Source organism: Acinonyx jubatus, chromosome A2 (assembly GCF_027475565.1).
Source record: "Acinonyx jubatus isolate Ajub_Pintada_27869175 chromosome A2, VMU_Ajub_asm_v1.0, whole genome shotgun sequence".
NCBI classification, from domain to species: Eukaryota; Metazoa; Chordata; class Mammalia; order Carnivora; family Felidae; genus Acinonyx; species Acinonyx jubatus.
In genome coordinates, this window is record NC_069383.1 from 17,979,974 (window position 1) to 18,006,203 (window position 26,230).

Sequence of the window (26,230 nt, forward strand, 5' to 3'; positions counted from 1 at the left end):
TATTCCACTCCTCAGAAGCAATGTCAAAAAAAAAGAAGATTAAACCAAAAACATTTGCAAATTCTCATGGACACTCCTCAATTTGCAGAGAAGCCTTTTACAGTACTTAGGTAAGGCCCCGGGGAAACCAAGGGGAAAACGGTTAGGAGAACCACTACAAAGCACCGTGGGACCTCAGCAGAGGCAGAAGGATGGCCTGACCTGGTATCACTGAAAGACACTGGCATGAGTGGGGAATGAGCACGACAAGCGCACGGCACTGGGACACACCGTGACTGGGCAGAGTGGAAGCCGGGCTCTCCTCAGAATAAGCACAGGCCTAAGTGCTTCCACAGGCACTGCACTCTGCCCAGCCAAACCCGCTCCCTCTCCCAATACCACGGGCTCAAACACTGACACCCCTCAGACAGGAAAACATATCGGCGGTGGGGTGGAATCCTGCGCTGGCCTCAGCCTTCTCCATAGCAACATAAAGTGGAGATAGTGTAGCCTACTAGTTAACTGCACAGGCTCAGAAGCCATATTGGCCGGGAAACTACACCAGCAGTATTATCTATGTGACTTTGGACAGGGTAACCTCTCTGTGCCTCAGTTTTCTCACCTGTAAAATGTGGAAAACAGTTCTACCTCCTAAGACCCTTGTGAGAATTAAATAAATATGCTAAGTGTTTAAAGAAATAGTACTTGGCACATTATACTTAATAAATGCAAGCTGTTATCATTAATATTATAAGTTCTGAGGGAAAGAATCATAATCAGCCATGCCATCTTTCACGAAAAGAGGCAACCTGTATTTTAAAAAAAATTTTTTTTAATGTGTATTTATTTTTGAGAGAGAGAGAGACAGAGACAGAGACAGAGCATGAGTGAGGGAGGGGGGCAGAGAGAGAGGGAGACACAGAATCTGAAGCAGGCTCCAGGCTCTGAGCTGTCAGCACAGAGCCTGATGTGGGGCTCGAACCCATGTGAAATCATGACCTGAGCTGAAGTCAGATGCTTAACCAACTGAGCCACCCAGGTGCCTCCCCTTTATTTAAAAAAATTTTCTTAATGTTTACTTATTTTTGAGAGAGAGACAGAGCATGAGGAGGGGGGGCAGAGAGAGGGAGAAAAAGAGGCAACTTTTATCTTTAAAAAAATTTTTTTTTAATATTTATTTTTAAGAGAGAGAGCGGCGAGAGAACGAGCGAGCATGAGCGAGGGAGGGGCAGAGAGAGAGGGAGGCACAGAATCTGAAGCAGGCTCCAGGCTCTGAGCTGTCAGCACAGAGCCTGACGTTGGGCTCGAACCCATGAGCTGTGAAATCATGACCTGAGCTGAAGTCGGACACTTAACCAACTGAGCCACCCAGGTGCTTCCCCTTTTTTTAAAAAAATTTTTTAATGTTTATTTATTTTTTGAGAGAGAGAGAGAGAGAGAGAGACAGAGACAGAGCATGAGCAAGGGAGGGGCAGAGAGAGAAGGAGAAAAAGAGGCAACCTTTAGATGCTGATAAACATTAGAAAATTCAGGGACTATAATATACTTTTTCTTGGGGGAAAGGACCTCAATACAAATTAAAAATACCAAGAGATAAATCGAAAGAAAGAACTAAGAACAGTGAAGCTGTGGGGAAAAAAAAACAATGGTGTGTTTCAGTGAATGCACGTAAATATACAAATAAAACTGAACAGCTGAAGGTTTCACGGGTACAGGTCTGAATGTAAATAAAACCTGACAAAGTAAAAATAATATAGGCAAAGATAATCTGAAGGTGGAAAAAGAAGTATAAAAGAACTCATGATTTCAGTCTTCCATACTATAGGAGTTAATTGATTCTGTCTAAAATATACAGGTGGTAAGGAAATTCAAAGAAAAAAAAATAACCAAATAGCTTAATAATGTTTCATAATCTTTTTTTCCTTCTTCATCACAGTGATCATTTAAGAACTAACAGCTCTTGTAATCTTGTAGTAAAAAAAAAAAAACATGTCTGGAATTCAACAAGGTCTTCAGTTTTTCTTTCAATTAATTTCTTTTTCTTTTGAGAGAGAAGGGGAGAGAAAGAGAGAGAAAGAGGGAGAGATAGGGGGAGGGACAGAGAAAGAAGGAGAGAGAGAATCCCAAGCAGACTGCACTGTCGGCACAGGGCCTGAAATGGGGCTCAATCTCATGAATCACGAGATCACGACCTGAGTCAAGATCAAGAGTCAGATGCTTAGCCAACCGAGCCACCCAGGTGTTCCTCTCTTCAATTAATTTCTTAATCTGTTAAACTCACGTAAAATTAAATGGTTTTCTAACAATGCACGTGAAAAATAATGTCATTCTCGTAAGTTATCTCTGTGTGCCTCCGTCCCTGTCTCGTGTACATACATATAAAACAACGTTTGAAAGGCTCGCTTCAGCAGCATATATACTAAAAAAAACACTTGGTAAATTCTAGGCAGTGAGGTTTTGAGTAGTCATTATTTTCTTGAACTCTGAATTTTTGTGTGGTATATCACTCTTAGAAATAAAAACTTACTAATTAAAAAAAAAAGCAGTTAACGGTTAGGACCGATTTCAAGTAAGTCCTACGTATCGCAAAGCCATAAGAACCTCATTCTATTAAGCGTACGTCAGTCCGCAAAGAATTTCAAAGTCCATCCAACATAATCGACTCACCAGGAAGTGCGGCTTTACTTATAATTCCTGTCAGTAGAGCCAGTTCCTGCAGGGACCCAGCGCTCACGTCCTGGCAGCGCAGGATTGCTTGGATGGTATCAGAATGCGCAATGAGAAACTGCAACACCTGAGCCAAGGAGAAGGGCGAGAAATGGAAAAAAACGGCGAGAGGTCAACAGGAGAAAATTGTATTCTGAATTTATAATTCATCTTTTTTTAGTAACGCTGAAGCCAGAAATTCAATGTCATGAATCACAATGAACGTAATATAAGAATCGTCTTTTGCATTTATGTGGCTTATTTCTTCAAGAAGCAAATATTTACCTAAAATTCACAAGAAAGATCATTTCAAAGTTTAGAAATTACTGTATTTAGAGGCTACGGTTGAAAAGTATAACTTAGAACTACTGTATGAATACTGTTACTTAACTCTCAGTTTCTTTTATTTTTGTCCAAGTGGAACTAGAACAGGAGTTTAAAATAAATGGATATAAAAATGACTTATGAATTTAAGTTGCTCTATAAAAATCTGATTGGCCTGACATGGGGACAATCACATAAAAAGCTTTTGTTAAATTCTCCTTTTGATATGGTAAATACAAACGAGAGAAAAACCCTGCCCTCTAAACTGCGCCCTTCCACACTGGCATTTTCCAGCCTACCATCATGGACTCTAGTTTCACACGGGATGTCCCCTCAACTCGATTAAACGCCTTGAAGGCTGAGCCTCTATGCCAAAACAAGCCAAACATCTGAATCACTCAGCAACTGTGTCCCTTTTTAGATTTTAATTCAGATTCCTGGCCTTAGCCCATAACTGCTGGATGTGGTGCTCCATAATCTGTGTTTTTAAAACAAGCTCCTTGGGGGATTCTGCGATAGCCAGTACAAGAGTGGCATTAGAGAATCTTATATCATCACAACGTCCCACTTGGAATAAAAAAAAATCTTAATCTCAATAAAAGAGAAGACAGGGGAAGTCTCTGAGTTTTAAAGAACTGACCCAAAGGCCACATATGAAAGGGATAAGATGTACTAATGCAGTATAAAACAAGATGTCGAGGCGCCTGTGTGGCTCAGTCGGTTGAGTGTCTGACTTTTGATATTAGCTCAGGTCATGATCCCGGGGTTGTGGGATCAAGTCTCACATCGGGCTGCACACTGAGCATGGAGACTGCTTAGGATTCTCTCTCTCTCACCCCCTCTGCCCCTCCCCGACTCGCGTGCTCTCTCTCTTAAAAAAAGGGAAAAAAGAAAAAACCGGGTGCCTAGGTGGCTCAGTCTGTTAAGCACCCACCTTCGGCTCAGGTAATGATCTCATGGTTCTTGGGTTTGAGACCCGCACCAGGCTCTGCACTGACAACATGGAGCATGCTTGGGATTCTCTCTCTCTCCTTTTCTTTCTGCCCCTCCCCCACTCAGGGGCGCACTCACGGGTTGTGCACACAAGCACACTCTCTCAAAATAAATAAACTTAAAAAATTTAAAAAAATACATAAACAAAACAAAACAAAACACGGTGCTATGTTAGAAATAGCAGCATTCTACCCTGGTGACATAAGCCTGGAGACTGAAGACAGGGAAAGCACATAACATTACCATGAAGTATTGGGACACAGTTCTGGAGGGTGTTGCAATAATAGGGCAAAACAATAAAGACTCCAGAGTCATAATGATAAGTCTAATCGGTGAATGGCTAGATTATATATTGTATTATTAGTTTAAAGAGACAAAGATTTCTTTTTTTGAAGGTTTCAACTGAAAAGAGAGGAAAATAAAACGAATTTCTGGTGTTCAATGGAAAAAATTTTAGAAAATTCACTTACTTCAATTACTTCGTTCTCTAAATATCACAATTAAATGTGCCATGATCATCTATCCTTTATACTTTCTGCAAGGCCTAACATAGTGTATGGCCTCTTGCTAAATCCGTGGTTAAACCACATTTTAGAAGCAGCTTATTCCTATCATCATAACCACTTCCCTTTACAGAAGAACACATTTTGAGCTCTTGCTTTCCATCTCACTATTCCATTCTTCACTGTGGGGTTTCATTCAAATAAGAGTATATGTAAGAATGGTCTGGTGAAGTTCACGCAAGGTACCAGGGGGCTGGCTATCAGTGCCCGGGTCTGCCACAGTGGACAGTAAACCCATGGACGCTGTCTATGCCTAGGGTTTCTGCAACTCTAAAATGCAGCCCCTGCACCAGACGACCTCCAGGCCAATGACTCTTCTTACCTGGCCTGCTGCCTGCAAGTGCTGGGCCGTGCTGGACGTGAGGATGACCTGGCACAAGCGGAGAGCCGGGAGCAGAATCTGCCGGTAGCGGTCCACGGGGGCAGGGATGAAAACTGGCGGGTCTCTCATGCCAAACATGCTTCATTCATTTCCACCCAACAAGGAGAGAGCGACAGTCCAAGAGTTAAGGAACGCTAACAGTTCCTGCCCATCTCCATGGCAAACAATCACAGGTGCCTGATTAAGATGTGAAGCTACTAATGAGAATTCTCCATCTCATATAGACAGTAAAAACGGAGTTATTTCAATTATGAAAAAACTCAGTAAAGAAAATCTGCATAATTTGAAGACAATGCTTGGAATTTCCTAAACATATTTATTCTACTCTGAAAGCTCCCTTGGGCCATAGAAACTATAAGCAAGAAACAAATAAAAACAAGTTATTTTCTCCAAGTTTCCCCCTCCTATACCCACAGCCAAAAATGAATCTACTTTGCCCATTAGATTTAAAAAATCAAGACTTTAAAAAGTTAAAACGAAGTTGTAAAATCACTTAACTTAAAAAAAATTTTTTTTTAATGTTTATTCATTTTGAAGGAGAGACAGAGCATGAGCAGGGGGAGAGAGAGGGAGAGCGAGAGCGAGAGCGAGTGAGAGAGACAGACACACACACACACACACACACACACACACACACACACACACACACACAGAATCTGAAGTAGGCTCCAGACTCTGATGGAGGCTCAAACTCATGAACCATGAGATCATGACCTGAGCTGAAGTCAGATGCTTAACCGACTGAGCCACCCAGGTGCCCCTAATATCACTGAACTTTTAAGATTAGGTATTAATAAAATATTATTTATTATAAGTATTTAAATTTTTAGACAAAAGAAAATGGTTGCCAAATGAAGAAAATGGACACAAAACATAGAAATAAATAAGAGAAAAGCTTTGCACAGACAAGTGATTATATGCCAAGATCCAAGGAATGTAATTAACTCAATCCTCTTTACCTAAGGCGAAAATAATAGCTGTCATGTTTAAAACTTCAGAAAACAAAACAACAACAAAAAAAACCTACGTTTCTTTTCTGGAGGTAAAACAGTTCTATAGTTAATCCTAGAAAAACTCAAATATTCAATTTGGCAATGGGCTTATGAAGAAAATTAGTAAAACAGTGTTATTTACTTCCAAGAGGATAGGCTAACAATGCTGCAGCCAGTAGACAAAAATGAAGAACAAAAACAAAAACAAAAACAAAAAAACCCAAAACCCATATTCAAACTGAACCAAGAAATCTGTTAAGAAGCTTGAAACTTAAAATAATTTGACTAAAAGCTTTCAAATGTACAAGCAGTTGGCAAAACGCTACAAAAAGAAAAATATAAAATACTATTCAAGTCATCAGGAATAAGAAATCCACAACAAATTATAATTTCACTATAATACTTTAAAGGACCAGTATAACTAAAAATATATATTCTATTGAACAGAACGCTAAAGTTGGGAAGAAAACCATTTACTAACAAAATGCTTTCCTATTTCCCTATTACTGCTCTAAAATGGAAAGCATTAGGTCCCTCCTACTCTTACCCTTATTAGCAACTTCCATTTACTAATAAAAGGCAGGGATGTAGGACCAAAATTAAAGTTATCAAGGTGAAAGAGTACTGCTCAAACAGAATGATAAACCAATGGCGAAGATTTCGTTTGGAATTTCTTTTTCCTCGCTAATCCTTTACAATGAAGGAACAGTACGGAAACAATACCAGCGTATACGGACACTTACCCCTGCGGGTCCATCTCTGGGCGCATGTCATAGACCTGGCACTGCGCCAGTCGCACTATCACCCCAGACCTCAGCAGCTCTAAAGCGCCCTGCTGTATCTTGGCCACTCTTGTAAGAAATGCCTAAGAAGTTACAAAAGGAAAAGCATCAATACAGAAATCATATCCAAGGGCCTCAGATAAAAATGAGACTCTCTCACAGCATATTTCTGATCTCTCATCATACTGAAGAGAAATTCCGAGCTAGCTCTGCGGCGCACATTATGCACGGGATTCTCCGAGGATTAAACACAGCATATCTGAGGTGTCACAGTACAGTGCCTTGCAAGAAACAGTATTCAACTCAACTGTAGTTCTACTTATCATCACGCGGGCATATGGGGGGGGGGGGGGGGAGATGGTTTTGCTCATAGCTGTATCTCTAGCACCTACTGCCACACCTGGCATATAATAGGTATTTAATAAACACTTGTTGAATAAATAAAGGAGGGGGGAGTTAATAACGGGTCCAAGACTTTAGTGCTTCCACTATTGTGACTCTGTAGTATTCTCAACCAGGAGGAAACAGAGAAAACAAATCTGAAGGAAAGGAAATGATGCATTATACATGGTATTGAAAATCTCGTGTTTAAACTAGAACCAGCACAGCTACGTTGCAATGTTCCACAGGCAGCTAATACAGTCTGAATTCTGTGGCGAAGAGACAATTTTGCTTACTGCTCTCCTCAGAGCACTCAGCGTCCCATTATTCCCCATCATCAGCAACCTGAATGAGGAGCAAGCAGTTCCATTACCCGGCTAACCCTCTCGGGATCACTTCAACTCATCTTTGGCATGCTTTGAAGCTACATTTCTAACACATGTTCCAAATTTAAAACTCTTTGAAATGATTATAGCTTACATGACAGAAATACTAAAAATGTCGGCCACATTAATGTTCTTTGATATATCTACTGCTCTAAGAGGAAGTGAGCGGTTGATCTAACTTCAAATGAATACAAAGTCTTACCATTTTGGATTCGTAAGTATAAAGGGCTTTTAAGAGGGGAGGTTGTGGCGTTAATAAGCTCTGCAAAGTATGGTCATCTTCTACCAAGCTGTCCACGAGCACCTTCAAGTAGCCACTGTTAGAAAGATACAAGAGCCACTGCTGCTGTTTATCTACGGAGACGATCCGATCAAGTAGAGCCAGTGCCAGCATCTGAAGAAGAACAAATCAAAGCCCAAAACATGGAGATGGCTACCAAAACCAAGGACAGAAACTCCCTTGATATGAAAATATTTAGAGCTTTTCTTACAAGGGAAATGGTAGCTTGCAATTACATTTTATTTTGGTGTCTTTTTTTTTTTTTTTGAGAAACTTGAAAGCTATGTATACAGAATCTTGATTTACTAATAAAAGGAGAAAAGAGACTTGTTAAAAATAGCTTTTTCCCCTAATTGTGAGGTATTACATGCACATTACAGGAAACCTAGAAAACACAGAAAAGCATATAGAATATATGTGGCCTGATAAACACTGCTACTCCATTTTGGCCTCTCTCCTCTTCAGTCCTTTTTCTATGCATAACAACACTTAAACTGTTTTGTTTTGTTTTGAACATAAGAACTTACTACACAGTTTATATTCATCCTATTTCTTAAAGGCCTGTTTCCCACCATCTTCAAATACGTCTGACCCCTGAACAACACGGGGGTTAGGAGCACAGGTGAAAATCCATGTATAACTTTTTGATTCCCCACAACCTTATAATTACTAAGAGCCTACTGCTGACCAGAAGCCTGGTGGATACATAAATAGTTGATTAACACATATTTTTTATCTTATATGTATTACATACTGTATTCTTCCAATTAAGTAAGCTAGAGAAAAAAAAATATTCAAAAAAGAGAAAATACATTTACAGTTCTGTACTGTATCTGTCAAAACAAATCTGCACAGTAAGTGGACCCACGCAGTTTAAACCCATGTTGTTTAAGGATCAGCTGTATATGATTCAAATACTATGAAACTCTTCATTAGCAGGAAGTTATCTTCTCATTGTATTATCACCAGTGTGGTACAGTATTTTAAAGAATTATAAATGCAAATTCCCCTCCACAAAGCAAAGAAAGACATATTCAGTATAAAACCTGTGTACCCAGTATACTCTTAACCAAAGATCTTTATTAAGCAGCATTTCTACCAGTGTGAGGCTAACCTCACAATCAGCAGAAAGATTATGCTGAGGGAAAATTCTGAACTGAGATTCTGAACAGAAATAAAGAAAACATATGAATAAATAAAATAGAAATTCCAAATTATAACAAATAAGAAAATTCAGTAGGGGCGCCTGGGTGGCTCAGTTGGTTAAAGCATCTGATCTCAGCTCAGGTCATGATCTGGTGGTATGTGAGTTCGAGCCCCGCGTCGGCTCTGTGCTGACAGCTCAGAGCCTTGAGCCTGCTTTGGATTCTGTGACTCCCTCTCTGTCTGCCCCTCCTCTCTCTTTCTTTCTCTCTCTCTCTCAAAAAATAAACATTAAAAACAATTCACTAAAATATATTGCAGACAATAATTCTCAATATATAACATGCATTTGCAAAGTTAATTCAGTTTATACCTTAATAAGTCAAAATATTTATTCAATTGTTATACTAAACAGGAGTTACTGTACCCTTCCAATCTCATGGCCATCACAAGCATCTCGACAGACCACTTCCATGAGGGCAGCACCGTAGCTCTCAATGATGGCTATGTTTTCTCGTTGTAATTTACTAAATACATCTTCAGGGGCTGTCAGCCTTTCCCACATGGTTTTCTTGGCTAAAAGGGTTACAACAGAAAATATTAAAACACCCCAATAAAGAACAGTGTGATGACTGAGCAATTACACTTCATACAGAACAAGAAAAAAAAATCCCTCCATTATTTCATGCAGTACCCAAGGGCCCACCAACCAATGGGTCTAGGCAGCTAAACTTCAAAAACACAATGCACACATTGTACACTAAGGTGACAACTGTGTTATGAAAAGGATAAACTCCCTATTCTTAAATAAATCAAATGAACTACTTTTTTTAATGTTTATTTTTGTGAGAGTAAATGCACACATATGCATGCACATGAGCAGGGGAGGGGCAGAGGGAGGGAGAGAGAGAATCCCAAGCAAGCAAGCCCCATGCTCGGTGCAGAGCCTGAGGTGGGGCTCAATCCCGTGAACTGTGAGACCATGATCTGAGCCAAAATCAAGAATCAGACTGACTGAGGCACCCACACACCCAAAATCAAAATGAATTATAAGACAATAAGAGAACCAATATCCTGTATTTATTCTGCTAATCAATCTATTTTCATCCTTTATTGATAGCTATGAGAATTTTGACTAAAAAAAGTTAGGTACAAAGTCAACAAAAATCTGCTTCCAAAAAAATCAGACTTTATTTATATTTTGTAATTGAAATACTTATTAAAAATACTTATTAAAAAAGCATACCCCTTATGAAAATCATTTAAATATACAAAGATAATTAAAGATATGATCATATATTTTACTAAGATTCATGTAAACCTTCTAGAAGAGTTTCAAAAATGTATTACATAAAGCCATAACCTGTATTTCAAACCAATCTTATGACTTTTTACAACTACTACATGGCAACTATTTTTAAATCAGGGAAAAGTTCTCAAGATGAACTGATCAGAACAGAGAGTATAAACAAAGAAGGTTTAATCATGAAAAATAAAAGTAACCCACATTGTGCCTTACGTTCCATTATAATGTTCGCAGAAGGCAAACTTGCAGAGTTTTAATAATATTTTTCCCCCTCAAATATTTTTACCGCTACTTTTAATTTTGTTTCAGTCGTCCTTATTTTTAATTCCAGTAACTGTCAAAGGAGGGTATGGGATTTTTATGTTTCTCAATCACATCCATTCCCTCACGTCATCTGTCCCCATCTCCTGCTCAACCTCATCTTCCACTCTTTCCCTCTTCCGCTGGCTGCCACCACACGAGCCTTTCTGTCCCTCACATTCACCACTTTGGTCTCAGGATCTCTGCACTTTGATCTTTCGGGTTTTTCCTCAGATCTCAGCATGGCTGCCTTGTCTTCATCATTCCAGCCTCTAACATCACTTGTCAGCTACATCCAACTCGCCCTACACATACACAGCACAGCACTATCTCATTTTCTGCATAGTACTTATTTACCAGTACATCAGGTTGTGTTACATCCGGATTCTGTCTTGCCCACCATTATTGTCCTGGTATTTAGCACAGTGGCCAGCACAGTAGCACAACATTAATTACTGATGGACAGGTTAGAGAAAGCTCAGAAATGTGCTCCAGGGATGCCACCAGATGCCCTCAGGATGGGTTTTCAAAAAGCCAGCCTGAGGAGCTATAGCATCTTTTCTGGTTTACACACAGGACCGCTACAAAATTGTCTGAATAAAGGTTGTGAATAAAAGTCTGAAAGCCACTACTTTGTAATTTGTAGTTTTAGCCACAGATTCCAGATTTCAAACTGGCTGAAATGAGGGCAGAGGGCTGCTGGAACATCACTCTCCGGACTCCTCCACACAAACCCTGAGACACTCCGCCAAGAGCCCCTACGGCTTTACAGAGAAAACTGAAATCAAGGGTTGCAGAAGACCAGGCTTAGTCGTAAAGAAACAACTTGATTTGCGTTTTCCAACTGTGAACAGATCTCCAAGTTCCACATTTTATTAACAGTACCACCTAGAAATAAGAAAATCCTAAGGCTGCAACTTAATTAGAACTTTCTTTTAAATTTTCGTTTTTGGAGGGTAAATTAGTTCATTAGAAACCACCAAGTTAGTTTCTTTTACACCAAACTGTTCCTTCTTCCAACATACCTTATAAATCACTGCCATACAAACTTTTCTAAATACCAACTTCATAGCACTTTTCTCAGTAACTTAATGTGGCTATCAACTGCTTAATCCAACTAGCTTTAACACTGCAATTTCATTTGCAAGGTCATTAATACGGTCCTACCCTTTCACTCCATTTTATTTCCCACCAACCGTTATTTTCCACAACCCTTGCTTATAGCAAAGACATCCTCCTTAGTCTTTACTCCCTCCTAAGTTTGGGCCTTGCTTGAAGAGCCCTCCATTTAGTCCTATGTAAATACAACTTCACCTGCAAAGCCCAGTGAAAGTCTTGATGTTCTTTTTTCTCATACCTCTTATAATTTATACTTGGGTTCAAAAACTAAGGGCTGAGAGCAAAATCTGACCTGTTTTTATAAAGCTGTGATGTGACAGAGCCATGGTCACTCAACTGCAGTCTCTGGCTGCCTTCACACTATAAAGGCAGGGGTGAGTAGCTGCAACAGAGAGCATATGGCTTGCAAAATCTAAAATATTCACTAACTGGCCTTTACAGAAAAAGTTTGCTGGCATCTAGCCTGTATCACCCAACTTAATGCTTCCTGTTTTATAAATACATATACTGTCATTTATACTAGAATATAATCCTTATGAAAACAAGAACCTAATTAATATTTCCTGCTTTTGGAATAAGTGAAAATAATCAACCACCAAATGAGATCAGATTTTTATTCATATTGTGAAAAACCGGAAATAATCTAAATGTCCAAAAACGGACAAGCTAAGTGATGGTATACCCATAAGTGACAAAATGTATAGAGCTATTAAAAATATTATTTAACAAAGAAAAAAGCTCATAAAATACTGAGTGAAAAGACAAGGGAGAATTTAAGTCAATATGGCTGGCTATAACAAAATGTTGCAATGGTTATCTTAGCAGGGTAGAATGTGGGGCTTTTCTTCTTACCTTTGTTTATTAATATGTTCTAAATTTCCTCATTCAGTATTTATTTTGAAATAAAAAACAAAAGCTAAAATATTTTTTAAATACCCAATTATTAATTTTTAATCAGGTTCTCAGGTTCTAGGACTTGACTCAGGTTGTAAAAAATAAAAGTGATGAGAAATGTACATCTAAATTCACATCAAGCAAAGAGCCTGCATTTTACTACACACACCCATAGCTATAGCTAGTACTTTTAAGTCACTTGTTGGAATCAGACTCAAAGAACAGAGTCCAGAGCAGGCAAGATGTTCTATATAATCCTTTTAGTCCCACTACTTCATGACTTATAGGTGTATTTATACTATAATGCCAGATCATACTAATGCCTAGACCATAACAATTTTTAATGTCACAATAAGATTATCAAAAAAAATTTTTTTAAGTTTATTTATGGGGTGCCTGGATGGCTCAGTTGGTTAAGTGACCAATTCCTGATTCAAACTTAGGTCATGATCTCACTCACGGTTCATGGATTTAAACCCCATGTTGGGCTTCACACTAATATCACAGTCTGCTTGAGATTCTCTCTCTCTCCCCTTTCTCTCTCTCTCAAAATAAATAAACTTTTGAGAGAGCGAGAGAGAGAGAGGCAGAGAGAGGGAGAGGCAGAATCCCAAGCAGGCTCCATGCTGTCAGTGCAAAGCCCAACTCGAGGCTCAGACTCATGATCTGTGAGATCATGACCTGAGCTGAGACCAAGAGTTGGATGCTTAACTGACTGAGCCACCCAGATGCTCTGGTTCTCAAAAATTTAATAATGGCAATAGGTTGTCTTTTCTAATCTTCTTTTTAAAAAAAGATGAATAGATATTATGGTTTCACAAAGAACAGGAATATTCTTGCTCAAAGGTCACAAGAGCCCAAAAGAACTATGAGCAGAGAAGAAAATTCCTTATGTTTATGACAATTTCTAATTCTTACTTATAAAGAAAATACAAAACTGAGTGTCATTAACTTACCAAATTTAAGGGGAAAAAGAGCCAATTTAAAAGAAAGAGAACCTATGAAAAAAGCTCATAATGAAAGTACTTAAAATTGCAACAATTTAATCCATTTTATTGAGATTATACAGAACATTCAAATAGGGCTAATCTTACAAAAATAAAACTAAGGAAGATGCACTATATCATGGCTCTGATGTGTTAGCATAACTTTGTAAGTTGGCTTTATAAATAAACTTTTATTGAAAATAATAATCTTATAAAAATGTGCTGAAGATGTGTATCTTTGTAATTATCTGTATTTAAATGTGAAGTATTTTTATAATACTAAAGCTGAAGAAACAAACGAATAAAGAAATTAAGAATACAGCAACAGGGCTTCATATTAAACATTTACGCTTTGGTCAAATTATCTGTATTTTCTCCCGTGGTCACTGGTAGAAATGAGAAAAAATAAAAGATGAAAAGAATAAAAAGAGGGGTGCCTAGGTGGCTCAGTCGGTTAAGCGTCCAACTTCTGCTCAGGTCATGATCTCACGGTTTGTGGATTTTGGCCCGGTGTCGGGCTCTATGCTGACAGCTCAGAGCCTGGAGCCTGCTTCGGTGTCTGTGTCTCCCTCTCTCTCTGCCCCTCCCCCATGCGCACTGTGTCTTTCTCAAAAACTGATAAAAATCAACACTTAAAAAGTTTAAAAAAAAAAAAAAGAATACAAAGAGAGATAGTCATGATGTCAACTCTTGTCAACTAACCCCCAGGGATTACATATGCAAACAAAAATGTCAGATTTTAACTGCACTGTTCCTGACATATATGAATCTTCCAAAGAATTTTACTCAAAGAATATATGCTTTTGTTTCTCCCCAGATCTGCATTGCCAACTCAAGGTGATGGAGTCCACCTACAGTGATTTTCACAAAGCTAATATATGCTTAAGAGCTAACTGAATTTTCTTTCCCCTAAACTGTGTGCTCATATGCTTTGACCATTTTTTCTACTGGGTTTGATTCGTAGGTGTTCTTTACGTATTAGAAATTAGCCCTTTGTACTATGAGCTACAAATACACTGCTGGTAGGTATTATCTATCAAATTAAAAAGAAATAATTACAAATTACAAAAAGACAACAATAACAAAAAGGATGAAGACGTGAGATGCTATGGCCAGAAAAAAGAACATTCTATTAAAAATAGAGAAAACTGAGCCACCTGGGTAGCTCAGCTGGCTCAGAATCCCACTTCAGCTCAGGTCATGATCTCACGAATTGTGAGTCTGAGCCCCACATCAGCCTCCACCCTGACAGTGAGGAGCCTGCTTGGGATTCTCTCTCTCTCCCTCTCTGACTCTCCCCCATGTGCATGCTATGCTCTCTCTCTCTCAAAATAATAAACTTGAGAAAAAAAAATCAAGGAAACTGATTTCTAATATCAGATCTGCCACAGACAAGCAAGTCATTTCATCTCTGTGAGTGGGATTCTTTTTACACAAAACAGGAAAAAATAGCTGCCCAGTATCCAGTATACATAGTTATGTTAAAAATAAAGTAAAAGAGGTATGGAAAAATAAGTATGTAGACATTAAAAGTTCAGTTCCTGTTTTAAAATAAAATAGAAAGTAGTACCATGTCAAAACATGCACATACACATACATAAGTAGGTATCAATAAATATTTATTAAATTTAGTATTTCTAACCTGAAACTTAAAAACACTAGTGTCTAGGAAATACAGTGCTTTGCTATTCAAAATAAGTCCAAATAGGGCACCTGGGTGGCTCAGTCGTTCAGCATCTGACTTTGGCTCAGGTCATGATCTCACGGTTCGTGAGTTCAAATGGCACATCAGGTGAGTTCAAGGCCCTGATTCGGGCAAAACATGAGCCCTGTGTGAGCCCCGCTTCTCTCTCTCTCTCCTCCCTTTCTCTCTGTCTCTCTCTGCCCTTGCTCACTTGAGCCCTGCCCCCCCCCCCAAAATAAGTAAAGAAAATAAGTCAAAATAAGCAGCAATTAAGTGGTAAAAAAAAAAAAAAAAACTAATTAAAGGATGAAATTAAAAATACATCATTTGAAAATTAAAAACAAAGGAGAATTTTCTTTTGTGGTCACACTACTTTATTACATCTTGATAATGACGCCTTATAAAAAGTATGTTGTAGAACTCTACCTAGTGGTTAAGTAGTGACTTTGCCAATTCCACTAAATATAACGTTAAAAAATTTTCAGACAAGAGGAAAATGGAGAGGTGTGTTGGAGGGGGAGGAGTAGAGAGTGGAATCCCCATTATTATCTCTTAAGAAAAGCTTCTCTCTGTTTAAAAAGCTTCTCTGAACTATTCTTTTGAATGATCCTAAAAATTTTTGTGCTTTAAGTGGGTAGGCCATTTCTACAAATACATCATTTGGCTATTATTATCTCCTTAGAAAAATATGTAAAAATATTAGCCAGTAAAGAATAATATGAGATAATCTGGGTCTTACACACAGAGTGGTTTTTAAGAATCTGTGTACAAAATAGCAAATACTCATAAAGGTTCTCAGACGGGTGTCGGAAGTCCATTATCAAAAGGTGCTTATGACAAGTTCTTAAATAGCAGGACATTTCTGGTGTAGAGTATTATACATTCATTTGCTGAATGGCTAAAAACATTTTTCATATCTGGAGACCAAAAAGTCCAGATTATTACTCTTAATTAACAATGCTAATTAAGGGTGCCTGGGTGGCTCAGTCAGTTGAGCGTCCAACTTCGGCTCAGGTCATGATCTCATGGTTTGTGAGTTCGAGCCTCGCGTCGGGCTCTGTGCTGACAGCTCGGAGCTTGCAGCCTGCTTTGGATTCTGTGGCTCCATCTCTGTCTGCCCCTCCCCCACCTGTACTCTGTCTCTCAAAAATAAATAAATGTTAAAAAAAAATTTTTTAAATGCTAATTTTATTTTAGAAAGTGGGATTTATCAATATTTTAAATAGGCATTACCTTTGACCAAGAAATTCTACCTCTTGGAATTTATTCAAGAAAAACTTCACATTAGTACAAAAAGATATAGGTACACTATTGATGAGGGTTTAGACTGGCAGAAAGCCATTTGGTAGGAGCTTTTTTCTTTTTTTTTTCATAGAGCACTCACACAAATGGGGGAGGGTTATAGGGAGAGAGAGCAAGAGAATCTTAAGCTGGCTCCATGCTGAGTGTGAGGCTAGTTCTCACAACTGTGAGATCATGACATGAGCTGAAATCGAGAGTCAGATGCTCAACTGACTGAACCGCCCAGGTGCTTCTGGTAGAATCTATTAAAATAAAAATGCGCATAGTCTTTCACATGGAAATTTTACCATGAAGCATTCTTCTTGAAAAATACAAAGGCATATAACAGAACATTTGATGCAACATATTTGTGACAGTAAAAATTAGAAACAATGGAAGTGTCTATGAATAATGCAAATGGTTAAATAAACATTACTTCCGTATTACAGAACGGAGACATCTGAAAAGATTCAACTAGATATGCATCGTGATGCTTTGCAAAGGGGAGAAAGACATGTACACGCTATGTACAGCAGACTGTTCAGTGGGACCAGAGAAAGAGAGGGAATTAAAAACGCATACAAGCTAAAGTGGTATTTGAGGGGTTTTTTTTTTTTACAGTACTCATGTACTATCGTCTTAATTTTAAAAACTACACATTCTTCCTCGACTTCACATAAGTGCTTTCATGATTCCATAAAGAGTCATTTATTACAGCTTTACTTAGCCAAAAGACGGAAAACGGGGTTTTTTTTTTTTAACTTAATCTCTACAACAGAATCTCTAAAAATCTCTGAGACAGAAAAGATTAGAAATCTAACTGGTTCTACCTGCTTCTAATGTGTCTGGTTCATCTGGTCTCTGGGCGATCTGTAAGTAATACAACAAAGAGCCGTACAGGTGTGTCCTCACTCGCTGGAATCCGCCACCTAAGGAGATACAGAGTACAAACCCTGTTTCAAATGAAAGTTAAAACAAACACAAAAGGTGTGATTTGTAAGAAATTTAGATGAAAAAACCTGTCTTCAAAATGAAGTCTAACAGTTTCTTCAATATGATGTGAAGCGAAGAGTCTCCAATAGAAGCAAAACCCACCACCGGGTTCTCTGCTGGAGAAGGTGACGCGAACGAGCTATCGAGCATAAAAGCGTAATGGGTCTCTCCGGGTCCCAAGACTAATGGTTGCTTCTGTTCAGTGCGAACGGCTTGGCTTAGGTGAGCAGTCAAGGTGAACACGGCACCTGCTACCACTGGCATTAACTCCTGCGCTGCTTCATCATCTAGTATCTTAAAGCAGAAAGACAAATCAGCTACAGTCATTAACAGGTTTTATATACCCTGAGCTTTCACCTACCATTAAGAATATAAGAATGGAATGTCATTGATCAAAGAAAATAAAAGCTAATATATAGAAAAATTTAAATATGATACTGGTAATGTGTGTTCTTAACCAGAAGGGATTCCTATCAGGATTCCTTAGAGAGGTCTTTAATGTAAATTCACACAAGTGGTCACCCACCAGAGTGTCCCATTCAGTATGTCCGGGGTGGGATCCATCCGTGTATTTTTAAAAAGCTCGCTACGTAATTGTGATACATACTTTGGTTGAGAGCCATTACTGTACAGAAGACTTTCTCAAGGATCGCCTTAACACTGGCAATACACAACTCTATTTATTCCTAACATAAAAGGGGAAAAAAAGGATGGTGGGAAACTGTGTTTTTAAGTAGTATATAAAGATCTGTTCAGCAATACTGGAAGTAACTAGGAAGTAAGGAAGTTCAGGAAGCAATTTAGGAAGTACGTTACCTTATCATGCACATCTTGTAAGATATCACGGATAATCAGTTGCCGATCCTCTGCCTGAATGAGGTCCTGGGGACAAGCTGTCAGTATAATCTCCACCAGCTGCCTCCATGACTCCAGCACGTGCCGTTTTGCATGAAGACACTGCAGCAGCTTGTTTCTTCCTACCACATACTGAAGTATAGTGCTGATTTCCTAAAGCCACAGAAAATGAATCACAAGGTTAACAAATGGGCAGATAATATCTTTTACCAAAAGGGTCCGATTTTAACTTTATCTTTTTTAGTAATCTCTACACCCAATGTGGGGCTCCAACTCACGTCCCTGAAATCCAGAGTCGCACGCTCCATCAACTGAGCCAGCCAGGCACCCCAACAGAGTCCTATTTTTCAAGAGTTATTTATTCTGTCAGTTAACCTGAACACATCTGTAGTATATTTAGGAAACCTTCCACATGCATGCCAGTCAGCAGAGGTGGTAGGGGTTTTTTAACCCCATTTTCTTTGTAGTATCTACTTACACTTACTCTAGAGCACTGGAATTGCCTAAAACTCAAGTTCAAGGGCATGTCTCCCTGACATATCTTTTATTTCTTTGCTTCTTGCTTTGGCCTAGCCACCTGTGTTTCCATGTGTGTGGTTCTTCTCACCTGACCTCTAACCCACTGCTCCCCACCTGTGATGAAAAACCACTCTCTCTTCCCTCACCGACAGAGAACAAGGGAAGTCTAATACACAATATGGACAGGTTGCAAATCCTAAACTAGCCTAGCAGAAAAAAAAAACATTACTTACTCTGGCATCCAGATATTAACTTCAGTTCAGTTTACAAGTTTTAAAGTCAAAAATGGAAGATTCCATTAAGGTTTAATTTCAAGTAGTTTACTAACTGATGAACTACAAGTCAATTTACAGTTTTGTCTTCTAACTGGCAGTTAAATAGGCAGAAGATTCAAACTAACAAGTTCTCAATAGGGCTTACCTCCATCAGGAGAGGTCTCTGTCCTATGGCTGCCATACCCTGGAGGGCATTTACTTCAGCTACAAGGACTCTATGAAGAAGCTACAGAATTGAGAAAAGAGTGAAAAATCAGACCATTTCAGAATAATAACCTCTAGCAATTACTATAAACTGCCTTAGTGGAAACAGTGTTGGATACCTCTATATATAATCTATAAGTGACTCTGTTCGGTCTCCAGTCAAAAACATTAGGTGTCCCTCACATTACTGAGTGGGACCAAGGAGCCTCTGTGGCAGGTAAGTTAGCGCAAATGCCCTTGGATATCTTCTTCCTATTAGTGAGACCATTACCAGTTACCTGGTAGAGAGTAAAACCATTCCATAGCTAGGTGGCATGACTACTATCAGGAAGGTGATGGGGAACCTTTTAAAGAGGTAAAGCTAGTGTCGCCTATTCTGTTTCATTTCCCTGCTGTTAGAAAAGTGAAAACCACAGTCTAATAAACCAATACCCTTATCAGAAAACAACTGCATGGTTCTCTTTTTGTCTGAGAACTCAAAGTCTAAACCACTTAATACTGCATACACTTTAAAACAATCCTTACCTTGACGTTGCAGACTGTCTGTCCCCGTAAATTCTTGTGTTCACAGTTAGCAATAACTTGCTCGATCTGGGCCCGATCAAAGAAATCCAACTGCAAAGGCTCAGGGATCTCCTGACTGAAGTCAATCGAGTCAAGAATGCTTAGAATCTTTCGACGTACTAGAAAAAATAGAAAGTGGTTCGATTTTATTTGAGACGGTGAGGAGAAGAGCAAACCGTTGTACTCAGCTCACTCTCAAAGATAGTGCTAGGTTCAATAAAGGGAGTTGAGGGGGTACCTGGGGGGCTCAGTCGGTTAAGCGTCCAACTCTTCATTTTGGCTCAGGTCATGATCTCACGGTAGTGAGATCGAGCCCCGAGTCAGGCTCTGTGCTGAGCATGGAGCCTGCTTGGGATTCGCTCTCTCTCCCTCTCTATCTGTCCTCCCAGCTTACACTCGCACTTTCTCTCTCAAAACAAATAAATCAACGTGGGGGGCGGGGGGGGGGAGAAAGAAAGGATGTTAAGCCCAGAAATGCAAAACTGTGTTGAAATCTAAATGTGATTTTATTTCTAATACATCCATTTGCAAAAACATTTTTTCCCATTCATTCATCCTAGTTATAAAAAAGTTATTTTTGAATGACAACTAATCCTTTCTATAGCTCTTCTATACCAGTTCAGAATTTGCAGATACAGGTGTCATAATTATCTCTTCAAATTTAAGCAATTTAATATATACCTATAAATTTATTATAGATTCAAAGGGTTTTACCTTTTGTAGCAGTGTCAAAGTGAAGGAACCCAGAGACAGACCTATTTTCATCTTCTATTCCTCCTTCACCATCTGTTAGAGCATCAATAATAACAGATCAGGAAAAACAACAACATACTCATAAAATTTATTTGGAAATAACAAGGTATTTTTTTTTCTAGATCACTGTTGCTAGGTCAGAGAGCCCTCTGCAAATGGATAATTGAAATGCAAAGATGATGAGAACTTACCAACATTCATCTAATTCTTTCTGTCCCCAGGAGATCCACTTCACAATTGTAAAGAGGATAATCAGAACTCCCAAAGAGGCAAGACCCACTCCCACCAATGCGATGATTAGAAAAGCTTATGTTTAATTTGCATGTATAACACACGTTAAAATACCTTGGGTCATCCTGGCTCAGTGTGGCAAACTCCACTGAATATGTGAATATAGCAGAACGCGGATGCTTCAAACAATAATCAAATAGCAATTATGGGATGAATTTAAAAGTTTTGCGTTTTAAGGAAAAAAATTCTAAAGACGGAAAGAACTTGTTTAGCCTACAATCACATGCAAGCGCAAGACTGCAGCGCATGCCTTCACACGGACCAGTCAGCAGCACAAGAGAACAAATGGCAACACGTACACACTCACCTGAGTACGGTCTCACAGGCATGTCGTCCAGTAAGAGATGTAGGAGCCTCTGGGTATGTGACCGCTGACGATTCAGAGAAGTTACCCGTAGTTCTATTGAGGCAGTCTTCATTAGCCATGACATCTGGTTCAGCATAGACATTTCATACTCTGCAAGTTAAATACGTGAGTTTAGTTTCCTAGAGTATAATAACAGGATCGTAACAGATCTAAATTCCTTAACTCGTCAGATATTTGCTCACGTAAGTAACATACTCCATAATTTATGAAACTTGGCATCATAATAATTTATCACCCTGGAAGAAAATTAAAAAAGCAAAAACAGATGCTAAGAGAAAAAAAATAAGCACGTCCAGGTCTATAAAGATGAGCCAAAGCAAATGAAGAACAAAAGAGAATCAATTTTCTATTACCAGGATAATTTCACACTTATCTATAAAATTCTAAGTCTGTCCTACTTTGACATTAACACACACTTCATACTTAAAAACAAACACTAATTCTCAAATATATAACTTGTAAAAAAAAAAAAAACGCCCTAATATGCAGTTTGACTTTTATTTCATAAAACAAATACCCAATGCATAATTTTATGATCTCTCTTAAGATAATCCAGGACATGTGATTTCACATATAATTAGGGTTGGTCTTCACAGCATAGCAGCCGCAGCCCTGCGCTACCCTACAGCTGTGGGCCTCAGACAGGGCTACAAGGTGACCAAGAGCATGAGAAAGCTGAGGCACAGCCACCAAGGGCACCTCACCACGCACTCCAAGCTCACATGGGACATGAACTGAGAGGTGTGTGGCTTCACCCCACAAAAGCAATGTAGTGTGCAGCTGCTCAAAGTCTCCAAGGGCAGGGGGGCTCTCAAGTTCATCAAGAAAAGGGCAAGGACACGCATCAGCACCAAGAAGAGGAGAAGAACTTAGCACATCCTGGCAGCCGTGAGCGAAGTGGCTGTCGCGAAGGACTGAGCCCCTCCCCACTCTGTGCACACTGAAACGCTTCCAGAAACAAAACCAAAAATGAAACCTAAAATCAGGACTGGGAATCACTTATACAAGTTTCTGACTCCACTATTTTTAATATGCCTGATTTAAAGTCCTAAATTCTAACAGTATAAACATAAAACACACCAAATAGTACTACAACCACCACCCCTACCACCACAGTAACAGGCGAAACTCGTTTTTTTTTTAAAACTAGGTTGATTTTTAAAAGACAGACACAGTAAGAGACAAAGCATTAACTTTTCTTTCTAATTAGGTATAAAGGAGGGTTGCTTAAAAAGCTTATAATATAAACAGATCTTAGAATTAAAAATAAGACATGCTTATTATGAAAATGAAGCGAAAAATGTTTGTCATTAGATAATTCCCAAAGTTCTCTCATTTCATCACTCTAAAACGTGGATTAGAAGCAGATAATTACTAGTAATAAAAATTTATTATGAAATCCGTGAGCTTACACTTCCCAGAACATAAATAAAATACAAAAAAAAAAAACCTTAAAAAAAACTCCATGGACTGTAACTGTCTAGATATAAATCGAATTCAGAAAATTGTTACAAATTGATCAGAAAGAAAATTATATAAAGTAGAATCCTATAAAAGAGAGGTAGCCTGGGATTGCGTTGGTTAGGTCAATAAACTCAGTTATTTCCACTATACTTAGCTTTCTATTTCTCATTTCAAGATCTCAAGTGGTTTCAATACGTACACAAGAAACAAAAGGAAAACAAGACATTTTAATTAAACACCGTCACTCAAAAAATCTAAATTTCCAGAATCTTCTCAGATATTTTCTTATCTCTTCAACGCAATTTAAATATTTTATTTGGTAGTATAAGGATCAAATTCCATCCCTGACAAGCTATTTTTAAATAACTTTATGCCAGCAGCTAGAACATGAGGCTTCTCAGTGACAAATTACAAAAGCAACCCAAAATAACGAAAAAAGCAAAGTAACAAAATGAAATGGAATTCCACAAATACTGTAACTGCTACCCTGAATGTTATAGAAATAAAATCACATAGACTTCACAAATTAGTTATAACAATATGGGAAAATAATGTCCTACCTTTGTTAGAAAAAGGTAAATGTTGCAACTGTGAAAATAAGAAATCCTGGCTGGTTCTCAAGTACCTCATAGTAGGACCAGATGTATCAGAGCACGCACACAACTGATATATCACCTAAAGAGTTAAAATGAAGTAAAAAATCCACAAATCATTTCTTTTGTGTTATAAATTGTAAGTTAAAAGGTGAACTTAGATTTACTAAACAGAAGCTAAGACCCATCAATAACTTAAGAAAAATGGATAAACACAGATGCTCAGTTATAAGCAATCATTAGCACCCCAACTCAAGAATACAGATTGGAATAGTGCTGATGACATTATTATACAACTCATGTTTAAGTCAACCTCAGTACGTTTATTAATACATATAGTTAATTTAAAAAGTATAGTAAAATAGTTAAGTATTTTAACTATTACTAATAACAAATCACTTGGAAGTAACTTCTAAAAAATTTTTTTAACGTTTTAATTCACTTTTTGAGAGGCAGAGAGAGACAGAGCACGAGCAGAGGGGCAGAGAGAGAGGAAGACACAGAATCTGAAGCAGGCTCCAGGCTCCGTTCTTTTTGATCCGACACGTAGCACAGAGCCCAAAGCAGGGCTCGAACCACGAGCTGTGAGATAATGACATGAGCCAACATCGGCCACTTAACTGACTGAGCCAACCAGGCACCCAGGAAACAACTTGTAAAAACCATACTTAATTTAGTTGAACCTTAGGAAGGTAATAAACTTACCAGGATTGAAGTAATCAAAAAAATTACAAAGAAATCCAGATTCAACTAAATAACAAATATAAACTCTAAATTAAATAAAAATTTAACAGAAAATAATAGAATTGGGGATAAAGGCTTGCTTTTGTATAAATATAAGAAATACCTATTAGATATATAAAACTTTCCATTAGGTATATGAGTATCATATACCTAAATAGATAAAAGGGCAAAAAACATTTGAGAGGAAGGAAAAAATATATAGCCCACCATCAAAAATTGTCCATCCTTTTTAGTGATAAAAAAATTAAGGGGCATGGCTTAGTCCATTAAGTGTCTGACTTTGGCTCAGGTGATTATCTCAGTTTATAGGTTCAAGCCCCTCTTCGGGCTCTCTGCTGTCAGCACAGAACCTGCTTTCAATCCTCTGTCCCTCTCTTTCTCTGCCCCTCCCCTGCTTGCACTCCCTCCCTCTCTTTCTCTCTCAAAAATAAATAAACATTAAAAATAAAAATTAAGGCCTCACTGGCTCAGTCAGTAGGGACTGCAACTCTTAATTTCGGAGTCACATGAGTTTAAGCCCCACATTGGGTATGGATCGTACTTAAAATAAATAAATAAATACATACATACATACATACACACATACACACATACATAAATACATAAATAAATAAACCTCAGTCAATAAGGCAGGCCTCTTAATGTAAACAGCAAAATTTTTAACTATAAAAAGCAAATCCTGGAGTGCCTGGGAGGCTCAGTTGGTTAAGCATCAACTTCAGCTCAGGTCACGATCTCACGGTTCATGAGTTCGAGCCCCACATCAGGCTCTCTGCCGTCAGTGAAGAGCCTGCTTCAGATCCTCTGTCCCCGCCCCCCTCTTTCTTGCCCCTCTCCCACTCATGCTCTCTCTCTCAAAAATAAATAAAACTTAAAAAAGCAAATCCTAGTATTTGGCAAAGTGGTAGTGAAAACTTTCATTTGTGAAAGATTTATTTTATACATACTTATTAGATGCTTTCCATGTAAAAGGAATTTTAAATTCATCTGTTATTGGCACTACTTAATGCATACTATAATTGTCAAGATTACTTGCAAATTAAAATCTGAAGTCATGGGGCACCTGGCTCTTTAATTATCAGTCAATGAAAATGTCGGGACAGAGGCTTACAGGGTTCTAACCTATGTTTTCTCTGGGAGCAATGGTTCAATATTCACCAATTCAGTGTTCACTGTCAATTTATAAAACCAGTAATGACAATCAACTGCAAAACCATGTCTGAAATTATATTCTTTTTTTAAATGGTTATTTATGTATTTTGAAAGAAAGAGAGAGAACGAGTGGGAAAGGGGCAGAGAGAGAGCGGGAGAGAGAGAATCCCAAGCAGGCTCTGCACTGTCAGCACATAGCCCGGCATGGGGCTCGAATTCACGAACTGAGATCATGACCTGAGCCAAAACCAAGAGTTGGACACTTAACTGACTGAGCCACCAAGGCACCTCTGGAATTATATTCTTAAAATAAACAAAAAACAACAAAAGTAACTAAAGGTGTTTGTTAGAGCAAAGTAAAAACTTGGATATAATGTACAGAAAGTTCATACAGAGAGGGGGAAAGGACACAAAACTGTCAGCTGAATGTAACTATACAAACAGGTATACACAAGGAAGAAAGATACGAACACAAAGTAAAAACTTAAACAGTTCTACTGTAGATGCATGTTGTCTTTCAAATAGCTTTGACATTATTTTTGATACTCTATTAACAAATAAAAATTTGATAAGCTGATAATGAACGTCTTCAAACAAAACAAAATCAGTCAATCGTATCAGATGATCAGTTAAGAAGATACAAGAATAGAGGCTCAAAGATGTGGGACGAGTAATATATTAGAGGAAGGACACAGAAAAGGAGTTCCCAAAGCACTACTAGCCATTTTACAAGCATGTGCCTAAAAACCTCCCTAGTTCCCAAGACCAGGCAAGAAAAATGTCCATCCTGAGAGGAGAGAGCACAGGTCTAGGCTCAATCTCAACTTCTGCACCCAGAAAGTCGCATACTGCCGGGAGAGGAAGGTTATCAGTAAGGTCCAAACTAGTTCTCTTTGCTACAATCAGAGTTATCTAAACTCACAAGCTCTTCAAAGTTTGAATTTTTTTTCTGAAGCAGAGTGAAGTATAAATCTA

General features: G+C 38.4%; 1 protein-coding gene across 2 annotated transcripts in view; it reads right to left on the bottom strand.

The window, feature by feature from the left end:
• Window positions 1-26,230, bottom strand: part of NUP205 (nucleoporin 205) — an 84,330-nt gene that overhangs the window by 14,094 nt on the left and 44,006 nt on the right. For both annotated transcript variants that reach the window (XR_003426019.2, XM_015073065.3), the window contains exons 23-35: window positions 23,327-23,441; window positions 21,243-21,392; window positions 20,606-20,677; window positions 19,853-20,010; window positions 19,269-19,349; window positions 18,291-18,482; window positions 17,501-17,768; window positions 17,312-17,410; window positions 9,339-9,487; window positions 7,691-7,882; window positions 6,683-6,804; window positions 4,888-5,026; window positions 2,647-2,773 (exon numbers count right to left, since the gene is read on the bottom strand). Coding sequence is in view for 1 of the 2 variants with exons in the window: in XM_015073065.3 (XP_014928551.1) it covers window positions 2,647-2,773; window positions 4,888-5,026; window positions 6,683-6,804; window positions 7,691-7,882; window positions 9,339-9,487; window positions 17,312-17,410; window positions 17,501-17,768; window positions 18,291-18,482; window positions 19,269-19,349; window positions 19,853-20,010; window positions 20,606-20,677; window positions 21,243-21,392; window positions 23,327-23,441 (1,864 nt within the window). In the remaining variant the exon portion in view is untranslated. The remainder of the gene's footprint in view (window positions 1-2,646; window positions 2,774-4,887; window positions 5,027-6,682; window positions 6,805-7,690; window positions 7,883-9,338; window positions 9,488-17,311; window positions 17,411-17,500; window positions 17,769-18,290; window positions 18,483-19,268; window positions 19,350-19,852; window positions 20,011-20,605; window positions 20,678-21,242; window positions 21,393-23,326; window positions 23,442-26,230) is intronic.